Genomic DNA, 20,942 nt, shown 5'->3' with positions numbered 1-20,942 from the left:
CACCACGCACGTTTGCTTTGTTTTCCCTTTTAAGTTGAAGGGAAAAGAACCCCACAAGCTTTAAAGATATTCCCCTCCAGGCAATGGGATCCCGTGCAGAGTTAGAACAGTTACAAGATCGGAATGGAAAAGCACTTCCAACGGTTGGCTTCTTTCTACCTGCTAACGACACATACTTAATGAATTTGACGCGGCGCTTTGGATTAGTTGTACAGATCCGGTCTGTGGAAGGACCGATGACTTTAATAACAAACAGTCAGTGCAAACCGGCAGTAAGCAGCGCAGTACTTTACAGAAACCACAACAGTGAGGCTACGGGAAACCGGCAGGTGTGTGAGTGACGCAGGAACCTGCTGCATCTCTACAAGGGTTCTTTGCAGCCCACGCTCCTAAGGCCATTTGCAAATGTTACCCGTCGTTTCTGTAACGAATCAGGCCATTTTATTTTCACCGGTAAAGTGGTTATGATCGTCTCTGAGTGTCAGTGCAGGTACAAGAGAGTGCAGGGCTGAAAAAAGCGGGATCTCGAGCAGTTTTAAAATGTAGTTTTGTAGTTGTAACTTAGCTGCTAAGAAAAGTCTCCTCCCCTGACGACAGTGCAGATTCTCTTCCATCTTTGAACGTTACACTTGACACGACTGTTTCTCCACAGTGGACAACACTGGGTAGTGGTAGCTGACATTAGGTAAGCTCTAATGATTTATTCTCCAAGCTCACGTATTTAAGAAGATCTATTACTATGTCCTGATGAGCGGGGACCTTTCTTCTTCAGTGCTCTGAAAGAAAGAAGTTGCAACACGGGAAAGTTAAACGTGGCACATCACAGATCTTCTGCGGTGGGGAAGCTGAATTTCTTAAACTCCAGAGAGGAAAGGAAAAAGCTCTTGGCTCCTACTTCTAAGTGCAGATTTACTTAAGGGAACCCTCACTGTGCAGGGGAGGTGCTGGAGGGTGGATGGCAGCTTTGGCAGGTACCGGCACCGGGACGATGCAAAGAGACGTCCCAGATTTCCCTGTGCCTGTGCAGAGGCACGAGGGGATCGGGGCGAGTGGAGGAAAAGGGCCAGGATGCACTCCACACAGGGTGCTGCCTTCTCCAGGCGACACGGGATTTCAGCCTACTGACGTCATGCCTGGACAACTGAGATTGCTCAGGGTCCCTGTAGTACCTTTCAATGTGACGGAAGACCACGGTCACCCTGCACCACAAAGATAGCTCTGATTGGCAGAATCATTTTTATGTTCGCAGGAAAAGCAACAAAAGCAATATAGAGAAAATGTGAAAAGTAGGTGTCTGTCATTTTATTCACTGTGCAGCGATGTTCAGGAACAGCCAAGAGGGCTGGTATGGAGCCATACACGTAGCGAGGGGCAGGAACACTTCGGACAGGGCCCTCAGGCAATGGGATGGTTTTGATTTTCTACCTGAGTCTGCCTGTGACACAGCAGGCTCAAAAGCCCAATGGAAAAAGGACCCGGCTCTCATGAAAAGGAACCTGAACTACGGTCCTGAGAGCACCTGGTGGTGCGATGCTTCCTGGGTACCCAGAGACATACAAGACTGAAGCAAAAGAGCCAGAGATCAGCTCCTCAAAGCTGCTGCTTGAGGAAGGGAGGCTGCACATCTCTCCGCCAAGCTGCTGCCACCACCTCCGCATCCCCAGCCAGCACTGGGTCCCACAGGCTACAAGAAGTGTACACACAGCATAGCTGTGTGCTCTGGGGGTTCTGTGTGCCTTTCTACATGGCTCTAAGGAGATGCTTGGGCAGCATCATACAAGCAACACCACACTAAGATCACAGCAGCTACAGCTACAGGAAGAAAGCAGCCTACTAGAGTACCCAGTCTGTTCCTTCAACCAAAGAATCCATAGTTTATCTCATGTGGACCCTTCTGCCTTACCTTAGGGTGAAATTTTGGCTTTCAACGTTGTTAACTAATGGCCTTAACACCAGCACGACATTTTGAAACAGGACTTTTCATAAATACGTGTACAAACTAGTATTATCTGGACAGAACTATTTGCATGCTGTTGTTTGTAGAATTCTTCCATTCTTTAGTTATAAATTTGCACTACGATTCTGAAAAATAATCAACTGGCATAAGACAGTTATTTCTACTGAGAACACTGTCAGATTGCCTGTGACTAAATCTGTTCATGAGATACGGTGGGCTTTCTGCATCTTACCCTTCAGGGTCCTCTAGACAGGCTGGTTTTTATTTTTTGTACTACTAACAGCAAGGAAATTGGGCACAGAAAATACTACCTGCCTTACCACGATTGTCTCTTATATTAGCGGCATTCCTTTGTTTTGGTGCGTTTATTCTGAGTCTATTAAAACATCCCTTCCCTAGAAAGGTCATTTTAAACAAAAACAACACATTAAACTGTTTCTGTGTAGAAAGACAATGAAGAACTAAAATCAATTGGAAGAAAACCAAACACAGACAAACATACAGTAAACGAAGTCAAATTCAAATGTTACTTACCTCTTCTCTTGCCCCCTGGGCCCTGCACACAAGCACACTAAAAACAATCCCAAAAACAATTCCTATTGCCATGATTACAAAAGGGATTCCAGTTACAACACTGGCTTCCAGCAGGACGTGCTTGAGTTTGTTGGCAGATGCTTCATCAATCAGAACACTCTGGAGCAGACAGAGATGGAGAGAGAGAAAAAAAGTATTTCCGTTCTTCTTCATATTAGGCCATTTTACTTTTTGGGGGGTAAGATAATAACACCCCCACAACTCTGAACCTTTGATTCCTCGCTTAATGTACCTTCCCTCTGAGAATCCACAGCTTTTCTTCTGAGGCCAGAGGGAAAATGTGGCCTGCATTTCTAAAGGAAGTAGTGACTTTGAATGCTGTTTAGGAATGCAATAATACTGGCCTGGAATAATTACATGTATCATCAAACGTACTCTCCTAGAGCGTTCCCTGAACCCAATGAATTCAGTGATCCAACTACAGCACAGCCTGTACTACTACTGCATTTGCAGAAGTCCCCAGAAACAAAGATGTGATTCTGCACACACTCTGCCTCTTCACCTGAGCAGCCCTCTACCTTATAGTCAATATCTTCACAATTAAAAAGACTACCCAACACAGATTTTCCAAACCTAAACTTAATGCAGCGTGGTCAACAAGCAGCAGAATGATGTCAATAGGAAGCAACAACAACTTCCTACTTATCACTACATATTTTTTTCATGGCTAGCTCAAAGACAGTAGTTCTGCAAGCATAAACATCTCACAATGCTGCAAAGAACTAAGGAAATTATTTACCTCATTTATATACATCACTGGGAAAATTAGTGTTCGGATGTTGCCCGTTTCACTGCGTTAAAAAAGAAAAACAACAGTAAGAAATTATGCTTTTCCATTCTTTCAACTTGAGGGTTCTGGAGACAGATTATAACAGAGCTATGAACAAGGAAGATGTCCCTAAAGAAACACTGGGCTGTTGCTTTTCAATGTTGGTTTTCACTTTCCCCCTGGATTAGAACAACGTCAATCTCTGAGAAGCTAAATAATTTCTGTTTTGGGATATGGCGAGGAGAGAAAACAAGGGATCCCTAAGAGGCTCGTTGATAACTAACTGAACGACAGAGGTGTCAGTCAGCAGGGACACTAAGCTAAGCTGAGGCTGAAGGTTACTCATATTTGTAAAACACAGAAACAACTGTCTGTCACACAACATTCACAAAGAAGAAAAAAAAGAAAGCGTGGCACACAGCTTACTCCTAAGTTGTGTTAATGTGACAGCTCCTGGGCACCAGAAAACAAGGTGGTGTTAGTCTGAAAAAACATCAAGCATCCTAAGAGGACTGGGCTGATTAAAACACTTATTTTTCAGTTATAATACATAGCAAAAGCATGCCAATAAGCATCAGCTCAGAAGCTGAGGAGCAAGAATAGCTATTATATCTCATAGGCAACAATGAAATCAACAAGTCAGAAGGACACAAGGTAAAGGGACTGACATTTCTACACAACTTTAGCTGCAGTTTCTGGACAACTCCCTCAAACTGAGACAGCAAGAAAGCCCTGCAGAATTCAGTTGGAACAAAGAAGAGGAACTATTTTACTCACACGTGTACTCCCTTATGCAGGATTGTATTGACTACCTACGTCAATACAGGTTTCTATCCTTTATCACACCAATGTAGCCACAGGCAAGGTCTTTCTCTCTGCTTGATCAAACAAGCCCTCCCTCATGAGTGGTGTTCTGAGATGCACCACTTGATCTTCTGCTTTGAAGGGGTCATGTCCTCTCATTTGGTTTTCACATGATCACTGCTGAGAAGTGACACCAACTGCAGTATTTTTGCCTCCTAAAAGCAGTGAAGAGTAGGATGGCATACTCACTGCAGTGAGCAGCAAAGCCCCAAGTTCTACCTTCCTTTTGCTGTGGCAGACCCTTTCTTGGGAGGGTCAGTGTGATATTATGGATGCCACTGCAAGGATTGTGTGTAACTTGTCTCCAGCAACTTGCTTTTCTTGAGTACTGTCTTTACTCTGCAGAAAGAACTCCGATAGCCTCTTGGGCTGAGAGTGAGGAGGATACTCCCATTTGCAATTAAGATTTGACTGGATTTCTCTCCTAAACGTTCTGTCTCCAGCCAATATTCCATCTGAATACGGCAGACAAACTCATTCTGAGTATCAAATCAGATCTGAGATATCCACCAAGCAGCAGAGAACACTTACAAGAACTCAGGTAATTTTCTGACATGAATATTGATCTGCATCCGCTTGGCTGCTTGCAGGACAAGCCCTGTCAGCTGGGGAATAAAATAAAGAAGTGAATTTAAAATAATAATAATATAAATGTGAAATAATAGGAATCAGGAGAATACAACCTAATAGTTACACTGGTATGGATTTGCCAGGGCGGTACAAGGCTCCCTTGGAGTTATTATTTATCTCCATTCACCAAAGGAAGACATTTTTGTATTATATATATGCCCAGACTTCAGTCTGCCTCTGAATTACATAGATATTAAAGAGGCCACAACAGAAATAAGTGTGCCATCATGGTGTGCAAACCCACACTTAAGCTACAGAGGAATCCCCCATCTTTCAGATCTAGGTGTAGTTTTGGAAAAAGCTAACAACTAATGCTGCTTGTTCTGGTCTCTGAATACAAGGACCCTCAGGCAAAAGAGAAACCTTTCTTTTTGAAGACCTCAGTGAATAGGAGTATATGGCCCCAGAGATGACGAGCACAAAACATTTCTCAGAGTATTGCCACCACGAATAAGGGTTCCAATTGGAGGCGCAGAAATATTTTCCCTGTTCAAGCAGACAAATTTAGTCTGTGGTGGTGGGTGGAAAGGAGGAGGCACATAACTCCTTTTACCCTCATACTTCTAAAGGGGAAATAGGAGTTGGCTAACAGGAAGAGCTTGGCACCAAACCAGATGCCAAGAAACACATGCACTAGACCATGAGCCTTTGAAAGAAACTATGCAATTTCTTCCTGCTCGTGCTAAACATAATAGCTTGATGAGTCATGCTATTTTCCTTCTGTAAACTAGGCAGGCCATGGTTTTCCTCTCTCTCTTGATCTACCTTCAAATGTGTGGATCTAGAGAACAGCGTAAAACTACAGATCATGAGTTGAAAGCTCCCTTTATTTCTGACATCTCATGGTGAGATTACCAAAAACTCTGCAAACTACCATGAAAGACAAATTGACTGTGGTTGTGTATCAAAACTTCCATGGCTCCATGCTACCTAAGTTGAGTTCTACATCCACTGAGTATACCTATCTGCTCTCTTAGTCCACATACCTAGCTTCAACTTGGGGAAAATGCAGACAGGACAAAACCCCAGTGGGTTGAAAGTAAGCTGAGGAGAAAAAGCCTCATCTACCTCTCAGAAATATTTTAACCCCTTCATCTCATCAGTGCGAGTCTGATGGCATCTCTAACTGCACAGGTATGACAGGAAAAGCATTTTAACTCTTGATATCCAGCAAAATTTGTTCTATATAAGTAAATATGGATAGCTCCACAGAAGCTAGTGAAGCTTCACTGTGATCAATGGGGACTACATTGATACATATCATGCAAGAAAGTGACCTAAGCCTATGAACCTGGATTTGTCTGTATAACCCTCTAAAAAAAGGCTGTACTTACAGGATTGATATCCACAAATGTCTCATGGTATTCCTTTGTTGGGTGCATGCCCTCTATGTCACTTACAAACTTTTGATCTGCTTGGTAAAAATGTGGAGCTGACAGAAATATGGGAGCACCTGGAATGTAAAAACACAGAAAACCACTATTTAAGAAAGAAAAGATTTGAAGAAGCCTTTAAGGACACCAAAACTTTTTGCACTGTGCATTCACAGAATGGCAAGTCCACTCCGGGGCTACAGAGTTTACACTCTGACTCCCCGACCTCTGAACAATCCAAAATTTTCCATGTTCAGCATCAGCACAGCTTCATGTCTCAAGGTTGTATGCTTGTATATTGCATTACTTACATTCACCTAGGCAGAAATGACAGCTACCTGCATTAGAGAAGACTATAAATACCCAAGCTATTCAGTGCGGATACTGGTACTTTTGATTTCTCTGATTTAGATCATTGCTGGAGCTTATGGCATCTCACAGGGACATCCCCTTAGATCACGTCTTCACTACAGCAGTTTAACACCAAGCCAACCAACCACCTGTTGGTGACTGACTTCACTGAGTGTAGACGTATTTCTACAGGCCTCACCAAATTGTCCTCATATATTTCAGACAGAAAGGAGCTTCCACTAATGTCCCTCCAATCTATTTCCACTGCCTGGTAATATACCTTGCTTGCAGATGCTGACATTGAGGACACCAGCACCAGGGCAGTTTCCTGGTGGTACACAGAATCCAGCATTGTCTGGGTTAACAGTGGTGTTGGCAAACACCATAGGGGAGGGCACAAAGCGGTAGGTTGGGACGCCTGCAACACTTCCTGAGCTGTCATACACCAGATAAAGAGATCTGCAAGGAAGAAAAGACAGACCAAGATTTGTTAGTCTTGAGCACATGCTAATTACCTGCTGCAAATGTCTCTGTTGATGCCTGTGAATCTATTTAAGTTTATAGTAAGCCAATAGTTTAGCTTAAGCCCATTCCAACAATCTTCTGCATTCAGTGTAATAGGTTTTTGATTGACACGTACATATCTCATCACTCTGCTGCTGCAAAAAATGGACAATAATGCGCAAATTGTGCTGTTCCATGGACAGTGATGATTGCCTTCAGCATTCTGGGGGGGTTTATTCTGGTCCCCATGATGCTACTGTGTGTTGTGCAAAGCAGTGCCGGTACATGTTATTGAGGGGGGACAAAGTGGGGCAAGGACAGAGGGAAGGCACAAATTTGTCAAGCCCTAGATTTATCATAATATACATCTGCACTGATTTAGAGAACTTCAGATCATTTTTGTTGCCCACAGACAGGAAAACTTGGAAGGGAGGAGACTTGCAGGTGGCATATCAGGAAGGAAAAACCATGCTTTCCTGCATATTGTTGCATTTTAAGTAGCACTGTTTCAAACCATGGATCTCTGAAGAAGGTTGTCTGTGTTCTCTAAAAAGCAGAGACACAGGAAGATTTTCTAAGGAAAGAAGCTTCAGGCAAGGTTCATATAAATCCCGTTCCTCTCATTACAAGCCCTGCCAGGCAGTCCAGCCTCTTTTCAGACATCTTTTTGATTTTCACTTTATCTTTCTTTAGAAACAACACATCTTTAACTTGATGCATACTGGGGTGTCTCTGGTTTAATCCTCTCATCCTTCATAGCACAAATGAATACTGAACATTAATACTGTTAAATAAAATGATGGACAGAAAAATATCAGCCTAATATGAAACCTCAACAGGAATGGACACAAATGCTCTGCTGTGAAGTCAGTGTCCATTTCCCTTTCCTTACCTGCAGAAATCAGAAGAAAATATATAAATGTTCTCATCTTTGCTAATCAGTGGATGAAAAGATGTCCCATCCGTTCCATTGATCATGTTACAAGTCTTTGTTGTCCACCAGTTCAATGACCTGAAGAAAACGAAGCAAAGAGAATAAGGTTTAAAAGACCTTTGACTGGTAGTCAGGCCAGTGTATGCTGTGAGCAAAGGAGTATCAGACCTCTATAGCGTTAAGTTCTATTTCCTCTACCAACAAAAATAGGGTTTAAATTGCATTTATCTCATTTTTAAACTGGTGCCAAACAAGTAAGAATCCATCTGCAAGAGTTTCTCCCATATATGCAATTGCTGAGAAATGTTTTATTTAGTGGGAGAGAGGCGCTTTAGATGGTTCTTTCGCTTCTGTGTAATGCTTGCTGTCCTTTGAGTAAGTGTCAGATACAGATACATCAGCTGTCTCAGCCCAGGCTCTGGGCACAGAGCAGTAAGAACGGTGCTGTCTGGAAACAGATGCAGGAAGTCTGTGCCACAGCCTGCTGCTTTGGTACTTGAGCCCCACAGGGCAGGCAGGGTTGTCCCAGAGGAGAGTGTGGAGAGGGGGCCACCTCTGCCACAGGGCACACAGGGACTCAGAAGTGAGCATTCACAGCAGTCTGCCCTCTAAGGGCAGGGATGTCTTTTCATAATTATATGACCCATACTAAAATACTGGAGGCACGATCTGAAGCTAGAGCTGCTAAGTACCACCATCATCCTCAGAATAAAATAACTTTTTTTTTTTTTTTTGTAAAGAACATAAAGATGAACATTTTTGTTCATCAGAAGTATGAAAAGTGGCAAATTTTAACAGAGGCCTGAAAAACTTACTCTTTTCCTTTCCATTCCACAATTCTTGAGAAGTTAAGGTAGTTCATTTCTCCACTTAGGAAAACATATTCGCCATCATCAGTTCCATTCATCTGCAAACACACAGGTGAGTTTTTATTACTCTACTCCCCTTGTTAACACTTGGCCAGTAAGTATATCAGAGGGCTAGGAGTCTGAGCTGTCATCACTTCAGTTTCACTCTGGGAGCGATGGACTCCCTCGGAGTGTGTGCAAATCATCAAACTTCACCTTGTATATAAAATGAGGTGGCAGTGGCTGTGCTAAATTCTCGTTCCTCCTAGATGAAGGGGATCTAACATTAAGTTAGCTCTTCTTTCCCTTTGAAATTTGCCACTAGCAAAATAAACCCACAGAAAACAAACTGAGTACTGTAGATAATCTCTGAGAAACAAGCCCAAGCTGATTTGCAGTCAGAGACACTGAGGAAGCCAGTAATGGCTATAGCTCAGAGACAACATACAGTCTCAACTAACTACTACTAAGGAAATCTTTCAGGAAATTTTCTTTCATTCACAGCTAGTGCCAATAAGACCACATTATTAAAGTGAGCACAATCAACAACAGAGTTGTTCATATCCACTCTCGGAAAACTTATGCATATTTGACAAAGGGAAGAGATAAAACACTTGAAGCTGGGCCACAGGTTAAGAGCCTAGATTCAACCAAACTGAAGAGGAAACATCCTTTTGCTACCTCTGCAGCCTCAGTCTCCATGACCTCAGTTCGGGAGCGACCTGGCTGGCAATGACAGTCCCAACACTAGCAATGACATCACTCCCAATTTAAAGCATCAGGAAGTCTTGTACAGTAGTTACCTTATTAAAGAAGCCAAACACTGGATCGATTTCAGGATGCAAAACATGAATGGTTGACAGGAGTTTGTCTTTGTAGCCCCACAGTAATTCATGCACTGTGCGAACTGTAAACAGGGATTCTTGGTATAGGAGCAATAGCACCTCCGTGGCAAACTGAAGAGAAGTTGCCCTGGTCCACTCCATTGCAGTCTACCAGGGGATTAGAATCAGGGATAAACAGTCAGATTTATTGTTGGATAAATAATAATAGCTGCATGCAAACAAACACATATCAGCACTGCACACGTTTCACTTATATTTTCAGTTTCATTATTTCCACTTGTGGCAAGTAACATGCAGGCTAACAGGTTCTTCAGCTATTCCTGACAGGGAAACGCTCCTGCAGGTTCCCCTTCAGCCAGGCACAGGCACACACCCAGTTTGGTTTCGTGCCAGCCCATTGTGTAGTGTTCAGAATGGATTCTAAGTGAAACCAGCAACGCCACTTTCTAAACAGCATGAATTTCGCAGCTTTATTACCACTGGAGATGTGCTCTGGATTTCAGCCTGGGGAAGTTATGGTTTACATTTTGAAAAACAAAGGCTGTAAAGATAGGCAATCTCCAAAATAGAAACACCAAAAGTTCTTTATTTTGTAGCTGGAAAAGTGATTTAACAATATGTATCTAAAAAAGGAAAGAGTACTCCTTGCATGAACCAAACTGTAGTTCTTCTAGAACTACCTGTTACAGTATATCTCAGTCCAAAATTTGAACAAGAGAATACTAACACTCAAATGCCTGTGAAGAACTGTAAATACAGACTGTATTGTTGGCAAATTTCAGTAAGCTGCATTCTATCGAATACCACATACAGAGCATTTATGTATTCATCCATAAAATCAAAACAGACATTTTTAGAAATGCTAGGGAAAAATGAATGAATAATTGATTTCAATTACAGGGTATAAACGAGCATAAGGAGTAAAGGCTTCGTTACACAACCAACAAGTTTTTCTGTACCGTCTACTTTTCCTTGCAAGGTATAACTGCTATGTATCTGCTTGTTCTTGAGCTGCCCGTCCCTGTGTGAGATCAAAAAATACTGGTCTGTTTCTGTAGTCTCAGCTAAAACAGAGTGCGACTGCCTATCCTAATGGTAGCTGGTAGTACCTTTTCATTCACTGGCATCTGAAATCCCTCTTGTATAATTTTTTTAATTTTGATTAAACAACAACAAGAAAAACCCACATTCAAATGTCAGAGTTCCTCCTATGTATTTGATTTCAGTAACTCCTTAATTTTGTTTAGTCATGAAAAGCCAACAAGTCTGATTTCTGCTCATCTCCAAAGTGTCAGCTCTCAGACGAGGAGTGAAAAACTCATGCTACGGAGGTGTTTGGTGAGGAAGGAATGCAGCATCTGTCTTGATATAAACTGCCTCTCTAGTTCTTCAGTCACCTTTATCTACCACAAAGGGAGAGGCAGTATGCAGCAACAAGCTGTTAGGTATAACATGAGTTACGCTGACTCCCAAGCAGAAATGGACGACAACTCACCACTGCAGGAACATTGATGGTTCTAATCAAATCCACTTCAGGGTTTCCAACTGACTTCTCAGGTTCAAATACATACGTCTTTGGATTCAGAGCAGATACTTTGGTGCCATTATCCAAAAACTGAACATGCACTCTCGGCCTGTATTCTCTGAAAAACAAGAGTTTGTTCTGTAAACAAGTTAAATATGTACAATTAATACTAACTGCAATCAACTTGTGGCTATTGTACTGCTCTAAGAACGTGAAGGACTACACGATCTCAGTGGTGCTTTCCAACCTTAATGATTCTATGATCTGCAGTTCGTTAGGATTTGGTTTGTTTTTGCTACTGCTGTCAGCAGCACAACTCCCCTCTGTGACAACAGGAGCTGAATTCTCCCTCGGAGTGCTTCCAAAAATGCCACCCCACGCAATAATTGTGTTATTTTTGCCTTGTCTTGAAAAAAACTGCAATGGAAAGGGAAAATTTCAAACAGTATAGGGTTTGGAGGCACTATATATGGGACTGCCCTTGATGCAGATTGGAAATGAGACTTTAGCCTTTTTGCTGCAGGCAGAACAAGACACAGGCTTCACCTCATGGACCAAAGAACCTACCAGAATGTTTCTGCTAGCATCCATATACTTTGCACTCATTGTAGCTCTTTTCCTTTAATTCTGAGGTAGCCATCCTGGATGTAACAGAAATCAAATTGAATTTTTGCCCTGAACTGTTCATATCCTCAGAGATGCTTCTGGTGCTGTCTAAGCACTCAGAAAAGCAACATAAAACTTAGGATTGCTGACAAACAAGTCCCATTGGAAGAAACATCAAATGCTACCTGATGGTCTAGTAAGGAAGTCAGATCTTAACTGCCGTGAAGCACATGTCATAACCATAATTTAGTCCATGAACAATAGCATTTTGCAAACAAGAAACACAATTCTATAGAACTGGCTGGCTTAGGTTCAAAATGAGGTACATATCTACCTTCAGCAATCAGAAAGCAGAAGTGGCAGGTTGTATTCTCACGGCATTATCCTTCTGGCATATGTCTGAATTGAAATGGACTGTATTTCGTAAGTATACATTCACATAAGAGTTCGTTGATTTTTACATTAAGTCCAAAGATGCAAAGGTGAATTATCCTGCAAGACTCTGTGTTACAATGTTTTTCATTCATTGCAGATCCTAACTCCACTCCTGGCTGCATCAGACCTTTAATGCAGCTTAATGGCAATGGGTACATTTCCAGCTTGATTAGGCAAAATCCTCTTCTACATTAACCTATCCTATATCCTAGGGCTTGAACTGAAGGGGTGGGAATGGACATCTGTGAAATGTCTTATCCAAGCCAGGCCAGAGTTAACCTGAGAAGCCTCTCCAACTCTAAAAAGTCCACAAAGGAAAATAATACTCTCTGACTAGGGACACAGGTAAGAGCACCACAGATGTTAAAGACGACAATCTGTTAATATGTGCATGAGCAGAAAATATTCAGCTGATCTTCAGGACTTGGCAAGCTTGGGCAGATAAGCAGCTTCCACTTAGAATGAATTCTTTTATTTATTGTAAATCCAACTTACGGGATATAAAAAGACAAGCGTGACTACATTTTTGTTTGAGAATCTACTTTTGCACCAGCTGGGTTTACAATCTATGTTGATCAAAACTATTAACTGTTTCAAACTTAACCATCCAGGATGAGACTATTTAAGCCATCTCACCCTCCTTCTCTGCCACTCCAGATTTTTTCCCCGGCCTGTTTGGGGTGGTTCACTTCCAGCCTTTCTCCCTACTACCCAATTTTATAAAACAACTGAGCCATGCACCTCTTTTTAGAACATTTTAGATGTTCTGCCACATGCTAAACCTAAATGGCTCTTGATTACCTTGCTACACTGGGCCTGTGAGACAAACCTAGCATTTACTCTCTGGCTCTAGCACACAGTATGTCTGCAACACCCCTTCCTGCTCCCGCCCCTCCATCATATCTCCTCCTTCCCCACTCACTGCCAGCAGTATGGTTCAGTTAACAACCGAAGTTAAGCAAGGATAAAAGAAAGAATCTGCTGGGAAAGAGCACTTCAGTTTTTAACTCTCCTGTTTCTTCCATGCGATGGTGCACAGTGCAGTTGAATTTTGTTTAGACATGTCAAAATTGGGCAAACCAAAGAAACCAGAAGCTGGAATGCGCAGCCTGCATTCCTTGGACAGCAATGAATAAGGCAGGGATCACCTGCCCCAGCCTGCTCCCAGCCTGTGGTGTGTGCTGCATGGGAAAGCTTCCCCAACAAGCCACAAGTCAATAGCTCTCTAGTTTTTTTCTCCAGCTCTACCAGTTTATCTAATAGAGATATTCTGCCAAAGTAGCAGAACTACTTTGCCAAGACTAAACAAACACAGTAATGAAAAGGAGGAGATGGGAAATGGAAGGAAGTAACGCAAAGCTGAGCTATAGGAGGAAAGGAACAGAAGGGGAAGACATATTGCAGGGAATTAGGCAGCCTGAGAGAAAAATGTCTGAATCAATGTGTGACAGTGAGACTAACAACAAGAAATCTACATTTTTGACATGGTTCTCATACCTCTCTAAGTTGAAAGGCCATAACGTCTACTGCCACAGGACTGCTCCTGGTGTACATTACTGTGTGCAGAGGAGGAATATGAAGCTCTAAGCGAAAACTTACTTGTAAAGCAGACTGAAACCTCTCCATGTCCAAAAGAGTCAGACTGCTCAGTGTGGAGCCATATCATGCAGAAAGAGAGGCCAGGAGGATGGATAAGCTCCAACACTACACATGGCCTTATTGAATCCCGCTGTCTGTAAAAATTGTAGATGTATCTGAATCTAAGTAGGTGAAGGCTGGCTGAGGGAAATCCCTGTAGTTCCACTCTGTAACTGGTTTTCTGCCCACATTTTTACTGATATGAATTGTGCAATTCCAGCTAGGAACTAAGTTTGAGTGAACACATGAATCACATCTTTACGCAACGCTCCTCTTGGCATACATCTCAACCAATTAGCGTCTCTCTCTCACAGTACAGTTGGCCATGATGCAGAGAGCTTCCTCTGCATCCACCTGAAGAACAGCAGTGCAAAAGCAAAATCTTGCACAAAATCTGAGGAGATGCTGGCTGAATCTGAAACTGCTTGCAGATTGTTGATGTGTCAGCCTAGGTGTACCATCCAGGTAGTGATGAACGAATATATTATCTGCTGAATAGATTTTCAAGCACTCATTAACAGCTAGGTTTCTTCCTAGAATGGGATCCCAAACATTCTGGATCCCACTTTTTTGCCTCTTTACACACAGCAGGTTTAGTGAAATACGAACACAGAAAAATGGTCCTACCGGTAGGTATATGGCCCTTTTTCCTCTACAAGAGGAGTAGCACCTTGAAGCACTTCTAGTGGATTTGTCACATTAAAAAAGTAAAACTGCATGTAGACTGGTGGAGGAGGATCTTCCCAAGCTTCAAAGGTTTCTGTGCCATTTTTTAATACTGTTCCCTGAAACAAGAGAAAGACAAATAAGCCATTAATGGTAGATGCTGAATGACAGTCATGGGAAAGAGAAATTCTGTGCCCTCAGAAAAAAGACAACAGGATTGGAGATCCCAACTCTACAGATACTTCGTGCTTTGCTTTGAAGCATATCACCAAATCACAGACATACAACTACCACAACTATACTTGCAGCCTAGGGCATACTTTGTTGGAATTATTGATTTGCTTCTTCCTACAAACAGTCCTGCCTGACATTTTCAGAATGAAAACTTATCAGCTACTACACAGTGATCCTCTTGCACTCCCTGCATGAGCAAAAACATAAAACACCACAAAACAAGCCCACATTACGGATAAAAGAAGTGGAACTCAATTGCGTGAGGCCAAGAAGTTATAAAAGAGACATCTTAGGAGGAAAAAGGCCAGAAAAGAAGCTCAGCTTCCTTGTGTTTATGATTTGTTTGCCTAAGAATGTCAGATTCCAGTACAGCTGTGAAATTCTGTCTCCAAAGCAATTGGACTTTGTTTCTCAGTGGCCAGGGAGAAAAAGCTGCAAATGACAGAAATTTCTTTCATTTAAGCAGAGTGAGATACACGCCTTTCTGAGGACTCTGAATAGGGCAAACGTTCTTTGCCTTCTGCCTTTAATTACAGCAATGAGAAGGTGCGCATCACCAGACTAATCGTGTATTCTGTATTCAGCAAAACATAGGGCTACAAAATAAGAGCTACAAATAGTTGTTTTATTACAGAAGCTCTCACATAATGTATCAGTAATTCCTACACTCCATTTGCCAGAAGGAACGGCACAGCTGTAGCTGTATGCAGCTGCATTAAGAATATATAACATAGGTCTCAACCCCATATTTTATTACCATTCCGTTTCACATAGAATTCACCACAACCATAAAAGCATCACCAACAACACCAAAAAATCAAGGCTTTTCCTATATTTTAACACTGCTGCCGCCAAAGTTGCAGTAAAGAAAAACATGGCTTGCAGAATGGAATTTTCAGGAATATGTGAAATAAAATTCTATTTTTGAAAAGCTTATCACCAGTAGGCGAAAGAAGGAAGGGAAATAATTTGCAATTAAATGGGTCTCATCAACACTTGCTCTTTTTATTCTTCTGAGAAAACAAGTCAAATATTGTTAAGCACAACCTCAGAATCAGGGCAGACTGGACAGCTGCCATTTCTTGGTTACCATCTATGAGGTCTTAACTTTTACCAGCCACAGTTGCCTCAGGATTCATTCCTGGTTTTCCCACCAAAGGAGCTGTTTTCTCAGCATGTAGCTTTTAATTTTGTATGATTAGAAAAAGACAAGACTGTTTTTAAAAAAACACATATTGGCAGGAGCTTGGAATGGCAGCAGTACTCCTGAATAGCAAAGTAAGCCCATCCAGCCGGTAGTATTCTGCAGATGCAGACTGCTTTCCTCTGAGGATTTCAAACCACATCTTCTATGAACGTCACAAAAAACACGAGCCGTGTTTCACGTGCTTTGTGCATTTCTTTGGAACTATCAGCACCTCATATCCACTGTTTCCTACACAATCCAATGCTCTTCATCTGTTTTGCAATCTGTGCCAATGTGGCTCAGGCCTGTATTCAGACAGAGCCTTCCTGAAGTTGGTTTGTAGGATCAGGAATAGAAATTCTCATTAAATCAGGCATACTGTTTCCATGACACTGCCAGAAAGGGCTGGGAATGACACAGCATCATATTTAATGAATCTAGAGATGACCACTATATTTTTTCTCCATATTCACGGTCGGTTATTTATTTGAGAGGTAGAGGTGTAGCACCCTACTGATGTTGGCCCCCTTTCTAAGTCGTACACAACTCACATTTCCCACGTGCATGAAATACAACTGAGTATTAATGTGGCGCTGATATTTGTATCAGACTACTCTTACCTGTCTTGACCTTAACTCTGGGAATCCGTGCTATTCCACAAGAAGTAGTAAGCATTATCAGAGCACCTATTTACCACTCAAATTGCTCTCCCATGAGGCAACTAAGATGAGAGATTACTCAGTCTAAATGTTCAACTATTTTAAAAAGTGCACCCCGGTCATATTAATTCATTTCATGTTCCTCAGATTTGGAATTTTAAGTGATCCCCTGGGAGATGGACTACAGAGCAAAAGGGCAGTGAAACACTGTCATACTGCGATTTATTTGCTGGATCTGCGTAACGCTGCTTGGAACTCCCACAGAAATGACAGGGACTAATTTTAGCTCTGCACAGTGACAGCAGCAGTGTAAATCCAGGTTCACAAACTTCTGAGCAGGAGTTGGATATAATCCCATGTAATTCTCAAATAATAAAATAGAATGTGCTCTTTTCTTCTGTTTTTCACCAAACGTTACCAGGAATATTTGGATCTGCCTCACAATTTTACATAGCCCAGACCTAGGAGAAAAATTATAAGCTGATATTATTTGAACAAAACATGTCCATGCTCCCAGCTGAGTTTAGTTCCGCTGAATGATTCACAGCAGAGCAGCCTCTGCTGTTACATGTGTGGGATTGTGTTGTTGTTTTTTTTTCTGACAGAGGTTGTGGTCACTACCAGGATAGGCAGGCAGCAAAATACTGGATTACATGACTGCTCTTTAATCTAAAGATACCTAAAAGATACAGCCTCACCTGTAGTTACTGTTGCTGTACTGCCAGAGACTCGATCCCTACCTGTTGATACATGCAAGAAGTACAAAGCATTCAGGACCCTCAGGTCAGACTCTGGTCCTGCAGACAATAGCCCAGGGAGGCCTATGACTCTGAGAGTCTCACAGAGACATCTCTGTCTCACAGAGATGTATGATACACCTTCTGCAAGACCACTACCTAAAAGCAGTGTACTATATGATCTTGCGTCCTCACTTAGCTGTGCAGCACTGCTTCTTGTTTCCCAGTCCACATTAATTTCAAACAACAAAAACACCTGTCCCACTGGCTGTATTTACTGTGACAGTCCATTTGCTGATGTTTCCTTGCCTTGGCCTCACATCACAAAGAAGAAATATAAAATGAGCTTCTCCTCCCAAATGTAATATATACTGCTAGTGATAGTTGAGAATAGTTTGGTGATAGTTGAGTTTGCCTGGAATGGCAAAATGTTCTAATTCCAGGACAATACATCCATCTGTGACAGAATGTAATCACAACTTTTTAAGAGAAGCAGTAGGGTAAACATTCAGACCAACATAAGCAGATTTCTCTGACCCTCTGTTTTTAGAACTGTCTGTTCAAAAGGAGCAACTCAACTCCAGACTAAGCAGTGCTGAGAGTATTTCACATTAAACAAAACCTTAAAATGATCAATAGATAAAATAAGTCAAGGGATAAAATATCTGCCTTGACCTCTGGGTCTTAAATACTCCTAATAATCCAGCTCTAGAGACTGCTGGCAACGAAAGCCCATTGAAATTTCAAGGGGTTATAAGACTAAGCATTTTCTAAAATTATCAGCATAAGATATGTGGCATAAACAGAACACTTGAGGTAAAGACACAAGGACTGATTGCCCAAGTTTTGCATTAGGTACATAGCTCAAGGGTTGTTGTGTTTATAAACTGAACAATTAAGGCAGTAAAATCCATAATCGTGTAACAAATATGTATCATAAGGCAAACACTGCTTGCAGCTAGGCAGGCCTTTCGCTTGTGGGCAACTATTTTATTCTCTTTCATTACAGGTTTTTTTTTTTTTTTCCCCTTATTTGATGAGTTTCAGGTGCTGCCCCAACAATTCACAGGTATGGGACAAGATGGACATCTGATCTGGCACAGCACTCTAGTTCACAAAAAAAACACTAAGACTGACAAGTAAGAAAATAAATTAGAATGCTTTCTGAGAAAGGTGTTCCCACTGTCCTCGTCATTACACAAGTGTCTGCTGACTTTCCAGGGAATATGAAGTCTGATGTCTTACTGATTCCCTTGTCCTTCCTGTACTACCACTGTCTCCAGGAGCAGACTTTGTGTTCCCTGTCTTTGGCTGGAAGGATGTGGCACACAAATTCCCTACTGCAAGCCAACTTATCACTGCTTCATAGATTGTGAGTTTGGATACACAGGTGCTTCAGACAGTCCAAAATGCAGTCTTACATTTAAGCTTACTTCACTGTAAGTCAGTGTTGTTGCAGAACTGCTAGAAATCCCTCAACAGAGCATGGACTACCTGTGGAAAAGACAACTTCCTTCCCTTCTGCAGTTCTTCCAAAGGCAGGTGGGTGTGGAGGGTAAGAGGGGCCAGCATGAAACACATCAGTGCTGAGATGGCATTTCATGTCCATTGCCCTGGACTTCAGAGCAATGAGAGAACTCAGAAAGCTCTTGTCTTGCTGCATTTCAAAGGCAAATTGAGATTTGTGTATTCATACAAGATTTTCTAAGCTGTAGACATGCTTACACAAGAGACAGCAACTTGCTAGGCCACACACAAACGAGAAAAACATGTGGGATAAAGAACACGTGGAAAGCAGCAGAATCAGCAGAGTCATCAGGAAGCACACTGCTTTGGGGCTGAAAGCTGTTCTTCTACAATTTGTATGCGTGGCTCCTGCAGAAGGTCAGGAGGGTGTCACTGGCTTGTGTGGGGAGCAGGATGCTTGATCCTTTGCAACCCAGATGCACTGGCATGAGCTGCAGAGCACTAAGTAGGAAAAGACTGAGCTCTAGGAACTGTTTCCTGCATTACCCAAAGCTCTGGTGAGCGACTACCAACTTACTCTTATATAATCAACCACTAAGGGTAAGGAGTGTGCAGCTAAGAGGTAATACGCATAAGGAGGATCACAACTAATTCCTGACAGTCCTACGCTATCCCACCAAACCTTTGTTGTTTTTTTTTCACCCCCCTGCTCTTGTGTTAAGTGCATGAAATATTTGAAACTACAACTTCTGCTGTGATGCAGAGGATGACAGAATGGCTTGGTTTGCACAAAACTTTGCATATATCAACATTCACAGCAGTTCATTTCTGCCTTTCAGAATGCCTATGAGCTGACTATGGAATGACTTCAGAACAACCCATGCTACACTCAACTGCCAGCAAATGCTGCAGGAGTAGCTCCTGAAGAGCAGCTTACACACCGACAGCCCGCACCGCAGCACGCCCTATGGTGGCCTCCTGTTGGCTATCCCCCAGACTTTACAGATACACCTGGAAGTATCGTAACTTGTTTTAAGCACTCACTAAATCAAATTAACTTAAGACATTATAGCTTCTCAGTGAGGAAATGGCTGCTGTCAATGCCTTGAGGAAAAGAACAGCACATGGGTTAGGACAGCAGATTTCTGTCACCAACCAGACAATAGCTCTGGTCACATCTTGTGGTAGCGCTCTTGGTTTCTCTGAGTAATACAGACATTACATTCTTCAGACTATGAAGATTAGTTAATTTATATGCTTCACACATACTTTAAGGGAAAATAGCTACTGAGGAGTGCTTTCCATGATAAGTAGGGGAGTTTCTAGCACTAATTCAGTTGACCACGACAGAAATCCAAATGGCCAGCATTTGGATTTATGACCAATATGACCATCAGGGAGGAACAAAAGCTGAGGAGGAACATGAATGTCCTCTGCACTCATAAGGATGCCAAGACAGGTGTCCTCAGAGTGCAGTATGCAGCCCTCGTGCTCCAGAGGCTGCAATAAATGGAGCAGCAGAGCGAAAGCTGTCAGAAATGTATGATGGAGATGGCAAAGGAGGAGGCAGGAGGGGTGCTTCAGGTGCTCCCTCCTGCCCCGTCGTGTGTTGCAGCAGCACCCTCCCCTCCCCCAGATCACAGCACATGCCTCACAGCCTGTAAAGCTGTCTCAGAGCGCTTATTTTTACTCATATTGTCTGATTTCATGCAGCCCAGCCCGAGCCCCGCCCCGGCCGTGCAGGACCAGGCGTTACGCTGCCGAGAGGTGCATGGCCCTCCCCCGACCGCACCGGAGCACGAAGGAATTGTACGGTACTACTCCACCATCTCCCTCTGCTCCCAGGGTTATTTTCAGAGGGGATCAACCCATCGGGAGGGACTGCGGCCGAGCTCTCACCTGCTTCACCTGCAGGTCCACCACCGTCTGGAAGACATGCGCCACCAACAAGGAGATGCTGGCGATGAGCAGCGTCAGAGCCAGGACCCCCACGGTGACGAGACACAGCGACCTCATGGCTGCCGACGATAAGACACAACACCACCGTCAGCGCGGCCGCCGCCAGGCTCCGGGCACGGCGTAAGGGGCGGGCGGCCGCCTCGCCACGCCCGCCGCGGGGC

At 42.8% G+C, this 20,942-nt stretch overlaps 1 protein-coding gene across 1 annotated transcript; it reads right to left on the bottom strand.

Annotated features, from left to right (window-relative positions):
• Nucleotides 1-203: 203 nt before the first annotated feature.
• Nucleotides 204-20,908, bottom strand: SCARB2 (scavenger receptor class B member 2). Its single transcript, XM_420593.8, has 12 exons — nt 20,722-20,908; nt 14,501-14,658; nt 11,165-11,312; nt 9,628-9,816; nt 8,792-8,883; nt 7,935-8,054; nt 6,819-6,997; nt 6,149-6,267; nt 4,716-4,789; nt 3,291-3,342; nt 2,492-2,650; nt 204-776 (listed from the first exon to the last, which is right to left on the bottom strand). Exons 1-12 carry the CDS (start codon nt 20,836-20,838, stop codon nt 738-740), a joined length of 1,446 nt encoding a protein of 481 aa, XP_420593.1. The 5' UTR covers nt 20,839-20,908; the 3' UTR covers nt 204-737.
• Nucleotides 20,909-20,942: the final 34 nt, after the last annotated feature.

The sequence above is a fragment of the Gallus gallus genome, chromosome 4, assembly GCF_016699485.2.
Source record: "Gallus gallus isolate bGalGal1 chromosome 4, bGalGal1.mat.broiler.GRCg7b, whole genome shotgun sequence".
NCBI lineage: Eukaryota > Metazoa > Chordata > Aves > Galliformes > Phasianidae > Gallus > Gallus gallus.
This window is presented reverse-complemented; position numbering and strand designations above follow the sequence as displayed.

What these genes read in the sequence shown, in the direction of transcription:
- SCARB2 (XM_420593.8), bottom strand. Translation starts at nt 20,838, where the DNA reads ATGAGGTCGCTGTGTCTCGTCACCGTGGGGGTCCTGGCTCTGACGCTG. An exon ending in TGGACCTGCAGGTGAAGCAG is followed by an intron (nt 14,659 to 20,721) that starts GTGAGAGCTCGG and finishes CTCTTGTTTCAG; the next exon opens with GGAACAGTATTAAAAAATGG. An exon ending in GTGGAATGGAAAGGAAAAGA is followed by an intron (nt 8,055 to 8,791) that starts GTAAGTTTTTCA and finishes CGTTTTCTTCAG; the next exon opens with GTCATTGAACTGGTGGACAA.